At 37.6% G+C, this 18,603-nt stretch overlaps 2 protein-coding genes across 4 annotated transcripts; one reads left to right on the plus strand and one right to left on the minus strand.

The window, feature by feature from the left end:
• The first annotated feature begins 1,138 nt into the window (after nucleotides 1-1,138).
• Nucleotides 1,139-10,623, plus strand: LOC145237758 (cell division cycle protein 27 homolog). Of its 3 annotated transcripts, none has more exons than XM_080100740.1 (19): nucleotides 1,139-1,402; nucleotides 1,461-1,536; nucleotides 1,621-1,768; nucleotides 1,843-2,141; nucleotides 2,230-2,354; nucleotides 2,430-2,505; nucleotides 2,568-2,647; nucleotides 2,705-2,856; nucleotides 2,950-3,067; nucleotides 3,445-3,633; nucleotides 5,646-5,730; nucleotides 6,120-6,260; nucleotides 6,721-6,893; nucleotides 7,490-7,642; nucleotides 8,050-8,258; nucleotides 8,609-8,721; nucleotides 9,247-9,455; nucleotides 9,732-9,897; nucleotides 10,372-10,623. In XM_080100740.1, the coding sequence occupies exons 1-19, from the start codon at nucleotides 1,367-1,369 to the stop codon at nucleotides 10,452-10,454; spliced, it is 2,631 nt and encodes an 876-aa protein (XP_079956866.1). In that variant the 5' UTR covers nucleotides 1,139-1,366; the 3' UTR covers nucleotides 10,455-10,623. The 3 variants fall into 3 exon arrangements, with proteins under 3 accessions (XP_079956866.1, XP_079956865.1, XP_079956864.1); XM_080100739.1 differs by having other exon boundaries at nucleotides 6,123-6,260; nucleotides 10,369-10,623; XM_080100738.1 differs by having other exon boundaries at nucleotides 1,140-1,402; nucleotides 10,369-10,623.
• An 83-nt stretch (nucleotides 10,624-10,706) lies between these two features.
• On the minus strand, nucleotides 10,707-17,731 carry LOC145237759 (DNA polymerase eta-like). Its single transcript, XM_080100741.1, has 17 exons — nucleotides 17,508-17,731; nucleotides 16,687-16,821; nucleotides 16,480-16,611; nucleotides 16,296-16,381; nucleotides 15,998-16,155; nucleotides 15,813-15,916; nucleotides 15,630-15,749; nucleotides 15,307-15,496; nucleotides 14,846-15,009; nucleotides 14,602-14,657; nucleotides 14,440-14,532; nucleotides 14,015-14,374; nucleotides 13,219-13,337; nucleotides 13,080-13,151; nucleotides 12,403-12,622; nucleotides 11,532-11,685; nucleotides 10,707-11,030 (listed from the first exon to the last, which is right to left on the minus strand). The coding sequence occupies exons 1-17, from the start codon at nucleotides 17,639-17,641 to the stop codon at nucleotides 10,859-10,861; spliced, it is 2,469 nt and encodes an 822-aa protein (XP_079956867.1). The 5' UTR covers nucleotides 17,642-17,731; the 3' UTR covers nucleotides 10,707-10,858.
• Nucleotides 17,732-18,603: the final 872 nt, after the last annotated feature.

Consider the following 18,603-nt stretch of genomic DNA (forward strand, 5'->3'; position numbering starts at 1 on the left):
CGCTTTTTTAGAGAAAATGGTCTTTTATGATGTGCTATTATCCTAATAAAGGCGTCTCGCATGGGACGTCGAAATGTCGATTTGTTTCTAATAAATAAATATTTCTAATAAAAACTGCTGGAAGAACATTACTCGTCAACATATTATGCCTGTCAGCAACAGCTTATTTACACATGACGTTTTCCACTGTTAAAATTAATAAAAGATGAATGAAATGAAAGAATGAAAGTGATGGTATAACAGAGCCGGCAACCCCTGGCACGGTTTCCAGTATTGACGCATAAGGTGGTTTTCAATAGCATGTCAAGTGTTTTTCGATGTATACTTTCGATAAGTACAGTTTAATAGAATTAAAACTATTAAATCGTTTCGGAATGTAATGATGTAGTAGTACCACAAAACCCAGTTTACAAATACAAATCATACTGATACTGGTATCTGATTACTATATAAACCAGCTGACACAAACCGCTAATAAACACAGAATGTAGGAACGCGAATCATTACCACTTTTTGAAAGAAAATTAAGTATATTGACACACGGCGTATGAAAAGTTGCCGACCTCTGACATAGTGCTTTGCAAACTTTATTTAAAGCTACCCAAGTACTTTTGTCTATTTTGCAGAGTTTTGGTTGAACAAATTTTGTTCAAATTTTGCTAACATAAAAATATATGTTTCTAGTTTCATAACCGACCACTTCGAAAGAGAATGCTTAACAGTTCTATAAAATATCAGTCCGGTTGTCCGCATAATATTTTTTTAAATGTTACTGTCGAAATACCCAACAAAGGCACAACAAAAGAACAACAAAGTCGACTGAATAAAGGTTCTTTATCTTTCCCTTTACCACGCGAATGATTTTACCATCTATCAAGTAAAAGGTTTATGCAAAGTGTAGTAATAAATTATAATTTTTACTCGTTTGCATCTCACTTTACTCGGTTTTGCAATTACAAGAAGGTTTTGCAATTTACCGTCCAATCCAAATAGTTTGCCGGCATACCATCGAAATTTTATTAGGTGCGATACAATTTCTATTGTGTAGTAAAAAGATCGCCGACGCCAGAAGAGATACTGAGTTTTCTTTTCATAACTTGTGTCGTTTTCATTGACTCGCTCGATTGAGCCCTCGAATGGGATAGGAGAATTGACATTAAGATGTTATGTATGTTTCAGTTTTCAGGAATTACAATTTATGACAGACGCTTTGATTTTCGGAAATCATGATTGGCATTTAGGACTACTTCTTTCGTAAATGTATTTTGTTTTAGCATAGGGCAGGCAACAAAAATTTGCACCAGGGACTCGTTCTGCTTCAATTTGGAAAACTATTCCGGATTTATGCATTCATTAAATAAAAAGTATGATGGTTATTCATGATGTATCCTGTCCTATAAAGGTATGTTTTGTTTGACCCACTTTATATGATAGTTTATTAACATCCCTTCAACATTCAGAATGCCATATGGAACTGTTTAAATCACTATGCTTATGGTGATGCATTGTTTCTTGCAGAAAGACTATTTGCGGAAGGTACAAAGTAACTTTTTTAATTGTGAATTCTAAAAAAATACAATGTACTTCTGTGATGTTTACCTAAACTTTATTCTGCTTTAGTTGGATCCGACGACGCACTTTACCTTCTAGCCACTGCATATTATCGAATTGGAAAGCCCAAGATTGTTCAAGTTTTACTGGAAAAACATGGACTTCGGTTGCCGGAGTGCAAACTTCTTTATGCTCAAGCTTGCTTTGACCAGTCTGAGTATGTGTTAAGGATTATACAACTGTAAAACTCTTCACAATAAGCAACAAATGTAAAAATACTAAATTTTACAGATATGTTAAGGCAGAACACACATTGACAAGCAGTGCAATGAAGTTCTCAAACATAACTACAATGCTTGGGGATATTTCAGTTGAGTTTGGTGATGCCAGTTGTTTTGCCTTGGCCCTCCTGGGGAAAATGTATCAAAGGACCGAAAGGCCTGAAATGGCCGAAAAATGTTTTTCAATGAGTTTAAAGCTAAATCCATTGCTTTGGACCTCATTTGAAAGAATGTGTGAAGCTGGAAAAAAGCCTAATCCAGAGGAACACTTTCATGTGGAAGTACAACCCACTGTAATTAATACCCAAAGTAAGTTTGAATTATTGCAAATCTAATACCTGTATACTTGAAGTGTTGTATATATCAGTACCTGGTAATGTTGTGTGTTGTTGTGCAGTCAATACACCCCAAAATGTTATGCCTACACGAAAAAAGAAGGGAAATGCTGTAAAGGTGCTCGCCCCCAGTCAAGTTGGCTCCAACACTGAAGGGACAGAGCCATTTTCTAATCTTTCTGAGAGAGTATGATTAATTGTTTATTGTGAGGCCATAGTTTAACTTAATTTCGCTTTTTAACCTATTCTATTTTTTTGGAAGATCGCAGACCCGAAAACCAATATTTCTAATGTAACACCAAGTGCTCCTGTGTCGACACCCCCCAATAGCACAGATGGTAAATATTTAAATAAAATTCCACAAATAAAATTTCTTACATACAAACATTATTCTTGACAGTTAATCGCGGCTCAGACCGCTGCACCACTGGTAGTAAGGATTCGTCCACATTGGATCAAACTGCAATGGATTTTTTCAGAGTAAGTTTCTTGGTCTTGTCAATGCCTGCTTGAATTATGTGCTTGTTTGGATTTCAGTCTACACCATCAGAGCAAAATGAGTGGGACAGCTCAATTGACTCCTACACGGGACTGAGAAGTGCAGCAAGTGACCGACGTTATATTAGAACAAACCTCCAGGGTACAAAATCCTTAGTAGGACCTGCTGCCTTAAGTCCACTCACACCAAGGTATGTGGCTAAATGAATTTGTTGTGCAATTTAAATGCTTAAGTGATGATATTCGGAGACAAGATTTCTAAACTTGATGTGTTGTTTTGGTAGCTTTGGTGTAATGCCTCTGATTGAAACCCCAAGTCCTGCATGGGAAAGGTCAAAGGCAATGGTAACACCAACTGACATGGCACCTCCTCCAGTTGACCGAAAAGTTCCTGCTAAAAGGGTAAGTTTTTGGCTTTATAAATCAGTCTCAGAAGTAAGTAAAACCATTGCACTAAATGAACCAATGCCCAGTGTAACTGTGATTGTAAACCATTTTTACATCTAAAAAGTTGCTTTTGAATTTAAAAGATACTTTTCAGAATTTAGATTGAATAAGTGGCAGCATGTATAATGTACCGTAAATGCATCTTAAGGTTTTATACTTCTCGTGTGTATACAACCACATTACAATATGTCCTGCTGTTTGATATATATGTGCACATATGTATATGTTCGTATACATAAACTACATTTCATGCAACAATGTTGGCAGCTTAAATAATCCCCATCACTAGGTAAACCGTTTGACCTAGTTACTTACTGCTCGATTGCAAACAGATGGCAACACGGCAATCTCGCAAAGTGGGTGACGCGCCAACTGCTACGAGCAAACTTCTCTTCTCCTCTGAGAACAGCCGAGCCAATGACCCAACCTGTGAAAGTCCCAACCCCGAATCCGCTACAGCAGTGACGACAACTAGAAGAAATACTCGCAGTTACGTTCACTCTACTTCGAACTCAGTTAAGGTAAGACAAGTGATAAGTGAAGAATAGCTTAAAATGTGTTCAATAGCCAGTTCCCATGCAAAATACTGTTTTTTGGCATTATGTCAAAACTACCTTTTTATTACGGTCATGATTTCCTCTGTTTTGTGCCCGACATTGATGTTTGTGGTGAACACTAATAACCCCATAAATACGGTTTTTGTCTGCCTGGTGTGGAAACCGACGCTAATTTAACGGACATATCTTTGTTGTTGGGAAATCTATTGCAACGAAGTTAGCTGCCAAATTATAATTTTTGCCTTATGTTTTTTTGGCCTCGTTTTGGGCTGTTCCTACTGCTAGCGATTGTTGCTGTGTTTAGCGTTACTACCCAAAAATCGCAAGTGTATTGTGGTAAAGATATACTTTTCCATCAGTTGATTGATGTTGTTCATTCACTTCGCATATTCTGTAATTATGGGTCCCCTTCCCTGAAGGGGACACATATTGTTTTTGTCCGTATTTTTTTTTCTTTTTTTCTTTTTTCTTTTTTCTGTCTAACGCTGGCTTGTGAGACGCGTTTGGTCAAGAAAGAGTGCTCCAAATTTATTCAAATTTACAGAGATGTTAGTTAATAATCCAAATTTGACCCTCCTGAAGTTTGACCCCGATTGACCCAGCGGTTCACCCACAGGCCCCCAAAACGTGAAATTTTTGAAACGGTTGTACTGACTAAAGTACAGCATCTTGGAGTTTCATGCTTTGTTGCTTGGTGCAATGTAAAGTTTTTCAAAGAATTTTGTATCTTTTTTTCGGATTCACCCATTTTTTACCCTTTAAACCCCGAAATAATCGGTTTTAGTTTTAAGGTAGAAATACATGCCCTATGGTGCAGAAATATTTGAAAAAGTTATCAATTATTTAAGCAGGGTATTCGTTTAGTATTTAAAATTTTGCCAGTTACCTTTACAACCCATAATATGTGTACGCTATCAGTCAGATATAAGTCCCAAAGGAGGAATTCACTGGTTTACGATTAAGGCAGCAGAGCGGGAGTGCTCAGCTTGACGTCTGGACAGAGGTTTTACGAGACAGTCGTTTGGGTGATTAGAAATCAGCTGTTTTTTTGTGCAGCAATGCTGTGTCGTTTTATTGAGTTATCACGCGCATTTTCAGTATTGGCGCAGGTTTTACACCTAAGACGTAATTCGAACTCGATAAACGTACTTCGGTTTCGTTTATGTCAGGCAAAACATCGTTGATGAACATAAATATGAAATTTAATAAACTTAACTTTTTCGAACGCCGCGATAAATGGTCTTTAAATTCTCGTTGTCAGCTTCGCCGTCTCATAACCACGGGTCACTAAAGGTCAACTTGTAGGCATTACAACACCGTTACGAATTTTTCGTCATAACGTATCTTTTATATTTTTGACAAATCAAATCAATTCAAGAATCAGTACTTAAGTCATGTATAAATTAGTCTAAACGGTATTGTTGAACACTAAGGACTGCATGCTATTAAAAACAGTGTCAAAAGGTCATTAAACGGTCGTTTTTGCGAAACAAAGTTAAGTGAAAAACAAGTTGTTATGTATACCTTTGTAGCAAACGACTTTTTTTATATAGTGTCTAATACAACAGTTAAGGCTTTCTAGGAAAATTTGTGTTTAAAAACTGAACTTGAACCACAATATCAAGGTCAAAGCAAGAGATTAAATTGAATGTATTTTCCCCGTTCTTTTTTCACCGATTTTTTTGTAATTATATGACAATAATGATGCTAAAAGAATACGGAAAAGAACTTTTAAAGTTAAGTTTATGCTTTGTGAAAAATTTGTCCTTAAGAATATAAAAATAACCGCCACATAGGTTTACCGTAAATCCGCATAAACACGCGTGTGGGGACCCATTCGTTTTTGCTTGCAAAAACAATCATGTATGTAGATAAAATTGTGTATAGTGTAGTGAATTGGTAAATATCGTATAGAATATATAAAATGGAAGTATATCAGAAAGCCACTTTTCTAGTTTTTTGACGTCTTGTTACAGGAAAACGCCAAGAAACATGTGAAAGGCAAATCGAATCAACCGAAAGATGTCTTGAAGAGAAACGCGCGATTTCGGCAAACGAAATGTAAGTTCATATGTCACATTTACACCGTCGTGTGCTCGCTTTATCAATGCCGGTGCGATTTACGACATAATAAAAAAATACATTTTGATCGATTTCACCCAAAATTGCATGTTTCACGGCAAAATTTGTTATAACTCATGGCACATGTATTCTTTGCCTTGTAGTAAATGGAGTGTCCAGTCTTTGCAAAGTCGACCTAATATCGTTCAAGCTTTGGTGCAAACGATACATTTGTCAAAAGAAAAGTTCCAAGTACATGTTATGTCTGTCACTAACGGTTCAAATACCCCAAATCCCCTTAGTTGCACCAGACCCCTTGATATTCTCCAGCACCCCAATTATTTACCTGCTTGGTTTAATCAATGAACGTTTTTACTTGTTTATGTCAGTAGCTGGCGATATAGCGGTGAAGGATTTATCTGACGAAATCAGCAAAGTGGAGTCTTCGTGCGAAAAATCGTCGAAACCAAGTTCTCCGCAACCATACTCTACAAACCAATATGTGTTGGCGGCCCATAAAACATCTATAGGTTTGTTGTTGATTTCCTGTGTATTGACTCTGAGAATACGGAACAGACTTGTGTCTATTATCGTGTGAAGCAAATCGCTGGCCGTATTTTACCTTGCTACGTTTTACCCACTCAAATAGTCATGCCAAACCGCACACGCAGTTTATGTGTTTAAGATTTATCTTACAAATGCACATCTTATGAACAACAATTGTTGTTCATGCAAATAATGGTTCTCGAATTTAACCTTTCACCCTATTAAAGTAATGCAGTGGTTCCCAAACGGAAAGGAACTTTAAAACTTGAGGGAAGGATTTTTTTAAATTTAGTTTAGCATATACCATTTAGTATTAGGTACGATTGAGAATCTTTTGAATTGTTACGAATTTGCCAATAAAGGTTGGTAACCACTCAAGTAAAGCATATAATTCAAAACGCATTATTTCTGTTGTCACGAAAAAACGAAACAATTTTTTAACAGATGGCCTCATGACATTGCTTCGGGACATGGGAAATGCGTTACTCGCTCTTTGTCAGTTCGATTGCCGGAAAGCCGTGCAATATATCGAGTCGCTACCTCCGCACCAGCGCGCCACCACGTGGCCACTTTCCGCTCTCGCAAGGGCTTACTTCGAGATGACCGAATACAAAAAGGTAGGAAAACCGGATAAATAGCGCTTGCATTGGTAAAATAACGTTTGATTAGAGGCCCCCATCATTCATCATCGCACAGTGTTTTCGTTGCGTTGTGACATGCTTGCGTTTAATTCTTTTTTCTTTGTTTATCGTGCACGCGCATTCAGCGTTATTTACCCTGATGAATGCGACCTGTATAGAACGTCGAAACGTTGGTATAAAAATACAATTGCCAAAAGAGCTCTATAAATTTGCTATCATGCCTTGAAGCAACAGCTTATATACGTTTGTGGTAAACATTGTACTAAAAAAATATCTAGATCAGCTTATATAAGGGTATGAGTCACTTAAACAGTTCATCCCGGTGTAACCTGTACCTGTGTGAATCACAAGCACGAGTCTATGTAGGGCAGCACTATTCATAATTCAACTCAATCTGGAAAACGAGCGAGTTTTATCCGACTTTTTACTGTGATGCGCCCATACAAAGGACGCGACACTTTGTCGTTGGAGTAAGAGGCTGACAAGTACAATCTAACTGACCAGGTACCCAATGCGCCATCCTGGGTACATGTTTCTTCAACAATCATACGACAATATGTACTGTGTTGCAGGCCTCCGACGTGTTTGAGGAACTTCGCACTGATCATCCACATCACGTGACCGGCCTCGCGCTCTATAGCACCACCTTGTGGCACTTGCAGGACAGCATTGCTCTTTCGACGCTCGCCCACAGTCTCATCGAGCTTGATCCCATGTCAACTGAGGTTGGTTACTGAGTGAAAATGATATACTTATTAACCGTTATGCGGTCACTAAATATAATGGTAGAAGCGTTCGACTTAACGGAAGTGTAGATTTGGTCGAAGATCAATTTTTCTTGGCAATGTGGCATCTCAATTACTATTAAAACATCAGCGTTTTTTTGCTGTTTAGCAAGGAATGACTTATAACCCATAGTTTGTGGGAAAGCATTCATGCAAAGTTCACAGATAACGAACATAACGTAATCCTCGGTTAACTTGATTTCGGTTAATTCGGATGAAACTTGAGGTACAAATGATTTTTGTTGTGATAAGGCTTGAACCAAACGACATTGGTTAATCCGGATCTTCGCCTAATCTGGACAAATGTTTCGTGACATCTTACCAACTTGCATGTATTTATCGCACAGACATGGTGTTCTGTGGGGAACTGCTTCTCTCTTCGTCACGACAACGAAAGTGCTGTGAAGTTTTTCTGTCGTGCTGTGCAAATTGACCCACAATACGCGTATGCTCACACCTTGCTCGGCCACGAATACGCTTACAGCGATGACAACGAGCGAGCAATGGCTTGTTACCGAAAAGCTATTCACTGCGACCCAAGGCATTACAACGCATGGTGGGTGTTTCGTTTTTACGATTTTATTTGTTTATGATCATGTAGTTTGCGATTATAATTTCCTGGTGGTAATTAGTGCGTTTCAATGTACTTGTTTGCGTTGGATAAAACACATACAATATAGTACATTAGTAAACATGCAGTGAGACTTATTATGGTCTGATATACATAGAGGATATACATAGAGACTGATAGAGGAGTGCATCTAGCAAAATATGTGGCCCACAGGCTCAAAGAACTTGACGCTTGAAAATTTGATACGGTTACAAGTATTTTCCACGTTTCCTCTGCACTTACATGCAACTCTCGCTTACTACTGAATTCCTAAACATTTAACGTTTATTTTTCAGGTACGGCATTGGGTCAATTTATTACAAACAGGAAAATTTTGCCTTAGCTGAAATTCATTTCAAGAAAGCACTTTCAATTAACATGAGAAGTTCGGTGCTGTTGTGTCATCTTGGTACGTTCTATATATTATCCTAGTTTTTTTTTCACATTTTGTGACCATCCGAAACTCTTATGGTAATCCCCTCTCATAAATTTGACATGCTTTGGGGGATAAATATTTGATTTTATGGAGTATGCAAAATCAAAATTTATGTAGTATGCGAAATTAGGGAACTAAAAAAGAGTAAATTTTGCCGTGATCGTTGTTCTGCATAAACTGGCCGATTACTCGCATACTGGCGATGTGTATTTACTTTTTACTACGAAGCTGACATGTGCACCATACGAGGTAGGCAACGGCCATTGTGATTCAACTTTCGACGGACTTACCACTGAGCCTGTGTGGCGTGGCTCAATTGGTAGATTGCGAGTCCCGAAAAGATTCATGTGGATTTTTCTTGCCTTTACGCCTTTCCTTATGAGAATGCTTTTTGTCCGACTGATTGGGTATAACGATTTCAATAGACCTGGTGTACTATGAACCACGTTCGGATTAGGCTGGTTATGCAAAAATGTAAACGAAAGCTGTTTTCGACAGGAATCGTTCAACATGCACAGAAGCGATCAACGACGGCATTAAACACCCTTGCTAATGCGTTGTCCCTGGAACCTCGCAATGCGCTGTGTAAATTTCACCGTGCAAGTATTTTATTCGCCACCGACCGCCACGAGGAGGCGCTAAAAGAACTGCTCCAATTGAAACTGATTGTGCCGAAAGAAAGCCTCGTCTATTTCCTACTGGGCAAGGTGAGACCCATTGCTAAACAATAGTTCTATTCTGGAATTGCATCAAACGTTTGGGTATTTAGCGCTTAAGGTTTACTTGCATTGGCTGTAGGCTTAACAAAACCTAGCTAAACGGAGTATTAAATATAAATTCACATTTGGGAATCAGTTTTGGATAGTTTTTGTAACATATAGTTAACTTTATTTAAAACCTTAAAATCGACTGTAGGCTCAACAAACATAGCTAAACGGAAGTTAAACTATTTAAACGCAGTACTAAACAAAAAGATTGTTCAGGTTTACAAGGTTTTGGGTGAAAACCATCTCGCTATGATGAACTTCTCATGGGCGCTTGACCTCGATCCAAAGGGAATCAACAATCATATTAAGGAGGCAATTGATAAACAACAGGCTGGTGAGGACGGCAAAATGTTCGATGACGGTGGAGAAACTGACAACAACGGTAAGACTGTATGCATTGTGACAGGACTGCTGTGTAAATCCGAGGTAGCTCTGTTTGAATAGGATGAACAGCTTTTTGGATCGATTTCTGTTATTGGACGTCAGTATGGTACATGTAAAATGATTTTGGCACCGGAAAAAAATTGACCAGCGCTATTTTGTGTGGAATAAATTTGTTTTGCCTGCGGATTTAGATTTTTGTTAAACACTCTTATTTTAAACCGGAAATAATTAGTTAAATACATTTTCCCAACTTTTGGTTCGGAAATAAAATAAAAAATACAAATTTTCACGTCATTTTTCATGTTTAAGTTGGCCACTCTTGGTATAAAACGTTTAGGCTAATTATTGACAAATCGTGATGACGTCAATGACTTTTGATTTGCGTCACGTGACGTCATGTTGTACGTAAAAGGTACAGAACTCGATTAAAAACGATCAAGATTACAAACCGGTATTTCCTTTTAATCAGAAGATTCCAACAACAGTTCGGGGGACTTAGCGACCGCTATGGTTGAGGACGAATCAACAGAACATGACAGCGACGAGAGTTTGTGAATTCTACTCAGCAGTGATTCAGCATTACCTGTCTCCAGCCTTACGTCCCATGAGCCCGACCTACACGTCCGTCAGTGGCAGTAAAACATCTTGACCTCCTGCATTTATCGTATTGTGTTGTCTACATATACGCGCGCATGTATGAAATAAAATTACAAGTGTGCGACAATTGTTTTTACAACATTTTCTTGTTTTGGGAATCCAGGGCATCTGCTCCCATTAGTATCATCTCCACAACTTGAATTAATTGACTTAACGACAATGACTAATTTAATTGATCAACCAACGCAACATCATATAATCTGTTGTGCAATAAGGCAAACATAGAAAACAAACGTACACATTTAAAAAAAAATCGCTCGCTTTAAATTATGAGCAAAACAAATACGAGACATAAAAAAGCTCTATGACTCCTGTGGCGCGGATTGGGCGTTTTCTCGATTACGTTTTTCATGGAATTCACTGTGGCTAGAAACTTCGCTGATAGGAACCATACAACAACATTCGTCACATTTGTAACACGGCCCTGCGTTTGCCACTGTCGAGTTCCAAATTGATTTCTTTACACTGGTGCTTCTAAAAACACAAAAATGCAAACAAATTTAGACACAATTTTACTTTAAGGATAAATAATTTTCAAACTGAAGTTTGACTTGGCAGGTTCCGTATTCGGAAAACAAAAACCTCATGACCTGTTTGCTAAGTTATCAACGGAAACACATTTCACTACTGACGTACTAGTTGGGGCCTTTACAAAGAAAACAACTTGTGTTGTAATTAGCACTTTGAGTGAAAAGACGTTTTCACACATACGTGACTGTTCTCTGAAACGTTAAATCACCAAATCGGTTCTTTTTTGTGAAGCACTGAAACCGAATTAAATAACCGAATGTTCGGTCATGGGACCAAATAAATCGGGCTGGGACCAAAACTCTCTTCTTTGCTTTGATTTTGTAACCTAATGCATTGATTGCATAAAATCAACAAGTTTATCGAAAAAAATCAACCAGTTGATCGTTGTAACCAGCACTTTCTACTTCGTACTCCGCACAGCCACGTAAAAGCCTTTACACTTACTTTTTGGCTGGAATAACTTTTGATATTTTCCCGGTTCCCTGGTTGTGACTTTCCTGCAGTGCATTGCGGATGGCAGCAGAAGTTTGAGATCGGGCGCGAAAGAAACCAAGCGGAACCGATGTTGCGTCATAAACAGTATGAGCGTTCTTCTTTACTGTAACGATGATTGTCAAAAATCAAACAAAAAGCAGCATACATACTTCATTATTCCTTATCAATAAGTATTTTCAACCAAATACCGAAAACTTCTGACGCATAAACCTCAATACCAACTTGGAAGAATTACAAATCTCTATTATTAGGCTTTGAAAGCTCATAATTTATGTCAGTAGGTTGTAGTACACCAGTCCCATTAAAGGTGGGATTCTAACCCACGACAGGAGTCTTCGGGAATAGGTTTGAAAGTGTTTGCGCAAGTACCCCTTGTCTATCATTACCGACAGGAAATTGAATTATAGTAATTGACATGTAAGTTAAGTTGTAGACCTTTTTGGGCATTCAGTGGTGTTTTATGTAATATAGGCTACTGAATTCGTTTTCACAAACATGTCTTACCCCGTGTTTTTGTGCTTTGTACCCCCTGGTTAAAAACCGGTAGTACTAAAAAACGCATGTTATCACAAGGTAGGCCCAGTTTTTAATAGACATGAATCACCTTTTGCAAAAATTAAAATTTTGCGGCTTTTAAAAGCGCTGACGGTTAGAGATATACGGGCTTGAAATTAAAATAACACTAGAATCTGGTCTAATTTACCCTGGTCGGGCCTTGTATTTTTGACATCCTGCACTTCATGCGGCATATTGTATGCCATGCGGTAATGGTATTTAGTACCACAAGTTAAAAAACCCAGAGAAACAAATTCTGTCAAACCATTTTGAGGACGCTTCTTTTTGTTCTTTTCTTCAGGTTTGTTCTGATCCTTTGCCTTCTTGCTTTCTCTAGCAGCAAAGTTCACAGAAGAAGGTCGCAGAAATTTGGAAATCGAATTCTGTTTGTTTGGTGAATTGGGTGGTCGCTTCCTGTTACTTGTTGTTGTGGATGAATATCGATTTGACGACCCGGGACTGGTTCGTCTCGCAGATGATTGAATCTAAAGCAATTATGCCGCAATTTGCATTCCATTTACCTGTGAGGCTTAAATGACGACCTTACATTTAAGATTTGACCTTGTTTATTGAAACATATTTCAATGGAATTTTTGAAGGACGGTTGTTACGTTTGACTTGTTGAATCATTGCTTCAACAAGCTAAAGTTAGTTGAATGCTGAATTTTTGGCTAAAATTTGATTTCGCATTATTCTTGGCATGAGCAAATTTCGACCAAAACAATTTGACATTAGTTAATTCAAGAAACATATTTTCTCAACTTTTGGGTATAAAAACAAATACTTTAAAGTTGTCTTTATTTTTAATTTAAGTTTGATGACAGACCCGTACACTATACAGTTAGTAGATGGAATATAATAGTGGTTCCTGTAAAGCAATTTTGGACAGGCTGAAAAAATCGTTCCGAAAAATAAATATATGGGCAAAGAGATCAATCTCACCTCTTGTTGCAAATGCAAGGGCAAAGAGTCAAAAACTTCTCGATCGATGTCTGACATAGCGTAGGAAAATCCCTAAAAAATCGATTGTTATCTTTTAGTATCAACAACGCAAACTGTAAAACAAATCAAAAACAAATACCAGAACTGAATTTTTTGGGGCATTATTTTCACAGGTCGTCGAGTCTGGATCATTGTGCAATGGTTTGTCATTGTTCGCATCTTTGGCAATGTCTTGCTTCAACGTCTCAACAGTACTTTCTACGTGAGAAAACACACATAACGAAGAGCATGTTTTAGGAGTTTTTTGTTGAAAGTATAAAAGTGTTATGTCAGAGGTCCTCAAAGTAATGTTTAGGAGTCGAATCAGACCAGCCAAGGCCCAACAAACTATAAATTACAGTGTTTAACATACCAAAACCATATTTTTCACAAGCTATATTTATTCAACATTTTAGTTACATCCAAACATGGACAACTAACCTTGTTTTTTTTAAAAAATTAGACTAAAATTGGAGCGCTTTTCAGGTTGTGCAAATTGTATTAAAATTACCCATTTCCCGAAAACACGACCTTTACAGAGACTTAAAATTGAAATTATAACAAAACTAATCAATTTATCTTCTAAAATCTAAACAAATCGTTTTTTTCTTTTCATAAGCATAAAAAGAGATTTCTTTGCAAAAAATGTAGTGCGGTTTGGACAAACGAAATTCGTGTTAAATTGCATGCTAAAAATGCGTTTGGAACGGTTTTGGAGTACCTGTAAACTAGATTATAACAAAATCGGAAGCTTATCCATTTTTTCTAAATCAGATTGGAAATTCCAGCATTTCGCTCTAATGTGTCGAATTAGAAAACCGCAATAACTTGTCTGGCTATTTGTGGAGGCCTACGCATGCAATAACAAACCGAACCCAAAACTAAAATGATTTTACCTTCCTTTTTAGGTGAGGCCGTATTAATCAGGGTATTTTTATTTGTAGGCAGTGAGTTCATGTTGTTTCCTTTTGCGATATTTGGCTCTGGAGTCTTGCGTTCAGTAGAAGACGACTTGAGCCTGGAGAAGAATGAGGACTTCGTTTGGGTTTTCAACAAGGGACTGGTCTTTGTGCCAACATTCAAAGACTTCTTTGGCGAAGAGGTGTGGCTTGGTTGGGATGTAGTGTCGATATTTTTCGTGTATTGGGCGCTGTTTGAGCTTGGTGTGTCTTGAGTTTTCAGTGTGGGAGCGCTTGCTTTTTGAATGAACGAGTCTATTGAATTGTTATTGACTTGGTTTTCCGTAGGACCACTGTCTATCGAAACAACACAAAACGTATATTACAAGGAACATTTATTAAATAAAGCTTGTTATGTGTACCCTCCGTAGCCGTTTGTACAGACGAAGGTTTCGTCGGTGATTTCTGTCTGCTTTGCGTTGACAACATCGAGGCAACATTCTTACTCCCATCTCCTTCAAAATGAAAAACAAAGCAATTCAATTCCGTTTCTAACCAACGTGTAACGAGCTCACACAACCCACCTGAAATGCTTTTAAAACTCTTCGAAGAAATTCCGAGCATTGTAATTGGAGGCGTCCTATGCAAATTATATCATAGTTTTTCTTAAATAAATGCTCACAGTGTACACGGCTTCAAATAGTCATTAGACGGTCGTTCGGCTACGACACCGCGATAGGCTTACTATTTGTCAATGGTATACGTTTAGCGACACAAATTTAATCAACGAACAGTTTCTTAAAAATATCTTTGCTAAAAATCGCTTACCAAGCTCCAGTATCGCGTTTTGCGTCATTAAGAAGTTCGAGCGTTGCCAGGCAACATGCTGTCACGTGATCGGCTTCGTACTTCTCGATACGGCAGGAGCGTGAGACTGCTCGGCGTCTACTGTGACCGACATGCAGCGTCAAGCCATAAGCGACTCGGTTGTTCTATAAAATCCGACCATAAACAACAAAACAAACGTACTAACAACATACAAGATGTTTTCGGTGTGATATTTTGTGGAATTCCTCTGTATTTAAATAACTAAGTTGGCAATCTTTATGATTAAGGCACTAAGGCGATTTATGTGTTTGTCACATACACACACTACAGTTTCTAGTAAATACTGTAAAAAACACTTACTACAAAATATCCCTTCATAAGTTCAACAATTTGGGATGTGACACTTTCAATTTATAAAATATGTTATAAATCCTAAGAACAATATCACATATACTAAATACCTTGAACTTGTCTTTATTAAGTCTTTCCACTAGTTCAGTGATGAGACATTGAACCCAGTGCTTGACTTTCGCCCTTGTGTCCAGTGCATCAGAACCAGTAAAGTTTTTACTGCAACCCACAGACTGGGCTATGTGCCGCTCCTTCACTGGCTCATGATCGATACCATGACACACCTCGCTTAACCATGACCTTACACAAAATGATTTTGAAGGCAAATTAGGCAACAAGATTTAAATTTTTTTCTGATATGAAGCAGTTTGCTTGAATGAAAAACAGCTGAGATTATTTAAGTAGACATATGATTTAGAAACTGGCAGCTTACCCAGTTTTTGCTCCAAATGTGTTAACAAGGTTTTCACTGGATATGTCAGCAACTTGGCCTATAAAGTCAACTTTAAAATTCATGGCGAGAGATGCACCAAGTTTTCCACCTAAGTTCCGTCTAGAAACAAGAACAACAGGATTTGTAACATATTTGTTTTTGCAATTAACACACTTTACCCACATTTTTCCAATTTTTACTTTTTGAAAGAGTTCTGGTACACCATCCATGGGCAAAATTGTTTGCTTATTTGGCTTGTTGATGCCACAAGCTAATTTTGACAACATCTAAAAAACATTTACAATCATACAAAATTATGTTAAGGTCAAGCTTTTTATTTTGATAAAAACACTCCTTACTAATTTTACCTTGTTGTGAGAAATTCCTGCAGAACAGCGAAATGAAGTCTGTTGCCAAATTGCCTGCCGCATGTTTTCCACTATTGATGCAGCAAAACTTAACCGAGCTACATGCTTGTTGTTGCAGCTTGTAGACAAATATTGCTTCAAACCAATCAGTCTAGAATCTAATTCAAAAACTTAAAAATTTTGTCTCGCACATTGCTTTCTACAAACACTTATTTCACAAAACAAAATAGTAGAGAATAATAGATAAAATATGTGTATTACTGTAGTTATTTTTGTTTGCAATTTTTGCACCACTTGCCTTGATTTTCAGAATTGAATTCTTTTGGAAATCCAACAACATGTGTATTTTTCAGTTCTTCTACATCTGGCAAAAAGTCTTTTGAACTATAATAATCAAAGTTGCATTTTTTGAAACAATACAACCATCAATTTGCAACAAACTAATCAACAAAAAGAGTACACAGGCAAACAACTAGGGTCACCTTGTAATGCTATTAAACTTCTCATTGACAACATTGGTTAAGTCAATGTAAGCTTCATCAATACTGGCTCTCTCCACAGTGCCACCAAACTGCAACAAAACGGAGATAACTTCAGCCCCAGCATCACGATACCTGCACATAAAACAACATTTGCTTTGTGTTAAGGTGGACACATATACTAATTAAAATAAGTTAAACCACATTAACCTTGTCAGATCTGCTTTTCCATTTGCAGTTGGAACTTGTAGGAGAACAATTTCTGGACATTTTTGTTTTGCATCATCACCTCGCATTTGCCTTGTGACGCCTTTAGCTCTAGCCTCATAACTTACAGCAATTATCCTGATGAAATATAAATTGACACTGTGTAATATGAAAAAACCTGCAGAAAAAAAACGCAACAATTTTAGCTCCCTTCTTTCTGAATAATTGGAACTAGTGATTTTTTTAATAGCAAATAGACACAGGCCCTGTTTTTAATGCTTGTTTCATTCATACATACATTTACCTTTAAATTTTTTTATGAAAAGATGTTGCACATGGACAATACGCAGGTTTGTGTGTTATACAATCATTGCTAAAAGGCCACTAAACATTCTGTAACTTTTAACATTTGTAACAAAATATGAAATATTGTTCCATTGATATTTTTTTCTTCTCTCCACCTTTTCACGTATCATAAATAACAAAAACGTTATTCGTGTACGCCACTAAGTATTCATAATAAACTCTTCTTTACTAAATTCCATTCAGCTCAGTTGGTAGAGCGCGAGTCCCGGAAAGACTCCTGTCGTGGGTTCGAATCCCACCGCAGGCTAGATTTTTCTAGCCTACGCCTTGCCATATGGTGGTGAATGCTTGGTGACCGGCTGATTCGGTATAGCGCCTTCAATGGGCCTGGCGTACTGTGATTTATATATGAGTGTGCCGTGATCGCTGGTCTGCATAGACGCTTCAGGGCTGATCCCAGTTATGAATTTATGAATTTATGTTCATCTTAAATTCCATTCATTATAATATTAACTTACCCTCCACCTTTCCACTTATTATACTGAACAACAGCGCTTGGTTTTCCCCGCACACTGGGTTGCCTCCGTTGCTCCACTTGCACATAAAAACAATCCATATCAATGAGTACAACAATACGATCGTCCGCTGCCATCGTTTTCTTAAATTTGGTTGCACATTAAATGTCAACAAATATTTTAATCCGTTTTTTTAGTTTTTGACATGTTCCCGCTGTAATGGGAAACCCCCAATTACAGGATTTCTATGTGCGAAAAATGCCTAAGCATAAAAAATATACACTTCGACTTCTAATTTTATAAAAACATTTCGAAAACTAATTTTAATTCAACGCAGAAACGTTACGTTAGTTCTGACATAATTGTACCATGTGAAAACAAAAAGTGGGGTAACCACGCACATAATAGCGTGTAATAATTTAACAAATTTGTCGTTCAACTTGTGTAATGCTAAACAAAATACCTACCGTTCTGGTGGGCTAAACGTCAGCAAAAATGCAAGATCTTGAAACAACAACTAGTATTTTGTTTAGCATCACAACAGTTGAACGACAAATTTGTTAAATATGCAACCTGGTGGACAAAACGCCTGTTCAGTATTTTCAGCGTGTAATGTTGTTAGCAGCGATTTAACCTACTGATCAATTTTAAACGAATCAACGGTTACCGAAACACGTTGAGACGGATCCAATTCATTGTGACTACACGTCAGCGACAACTTGCATGAAAAACGCAATGTCCTTCAAAAATAACGGTGGCATGTTAAAATAATATTTGTGTGGAGTTACACATGGTGGAAAACATAAATGTGAAATCAAACATAGTTGAATAGTTGACATACAATTGAGGGTTTTAAGGTTTCGGAAAATAAAGTGTACAGTTGGCCTAGGTAGCTGGCAGTAGATTTTGGCACAAATATGGATCAAAGAATTTTGGCCACCCTGCCCCACTTGGCTGTTTGTAACCAAAGCTGCTTTTAAGGGACCACGACGTGACTCGGGTGCCTGGTTTCTGACGTACTGTGGCTGCCCCTGGTTAGCGAGAGCAATCAATAGTCGAACAGGTGCAAAGTGAATAGCAAAAAAGCCAAAGCCAAGAC

This window comes from Phallusia mammillata, chromosome 7, assembly GCF_965637545.1.
Source record: "Phallusia mammillata chromosome 7, kaPhaMamm4.hap1.1, whole genome shotgun sequence".
Lineage (NCBI taxonomy): Eukaryota > Metazoa > Chordata > Ascidiacea > Phlebobranchia > Ascidiidae > Phallusia > Phallusia mammillata.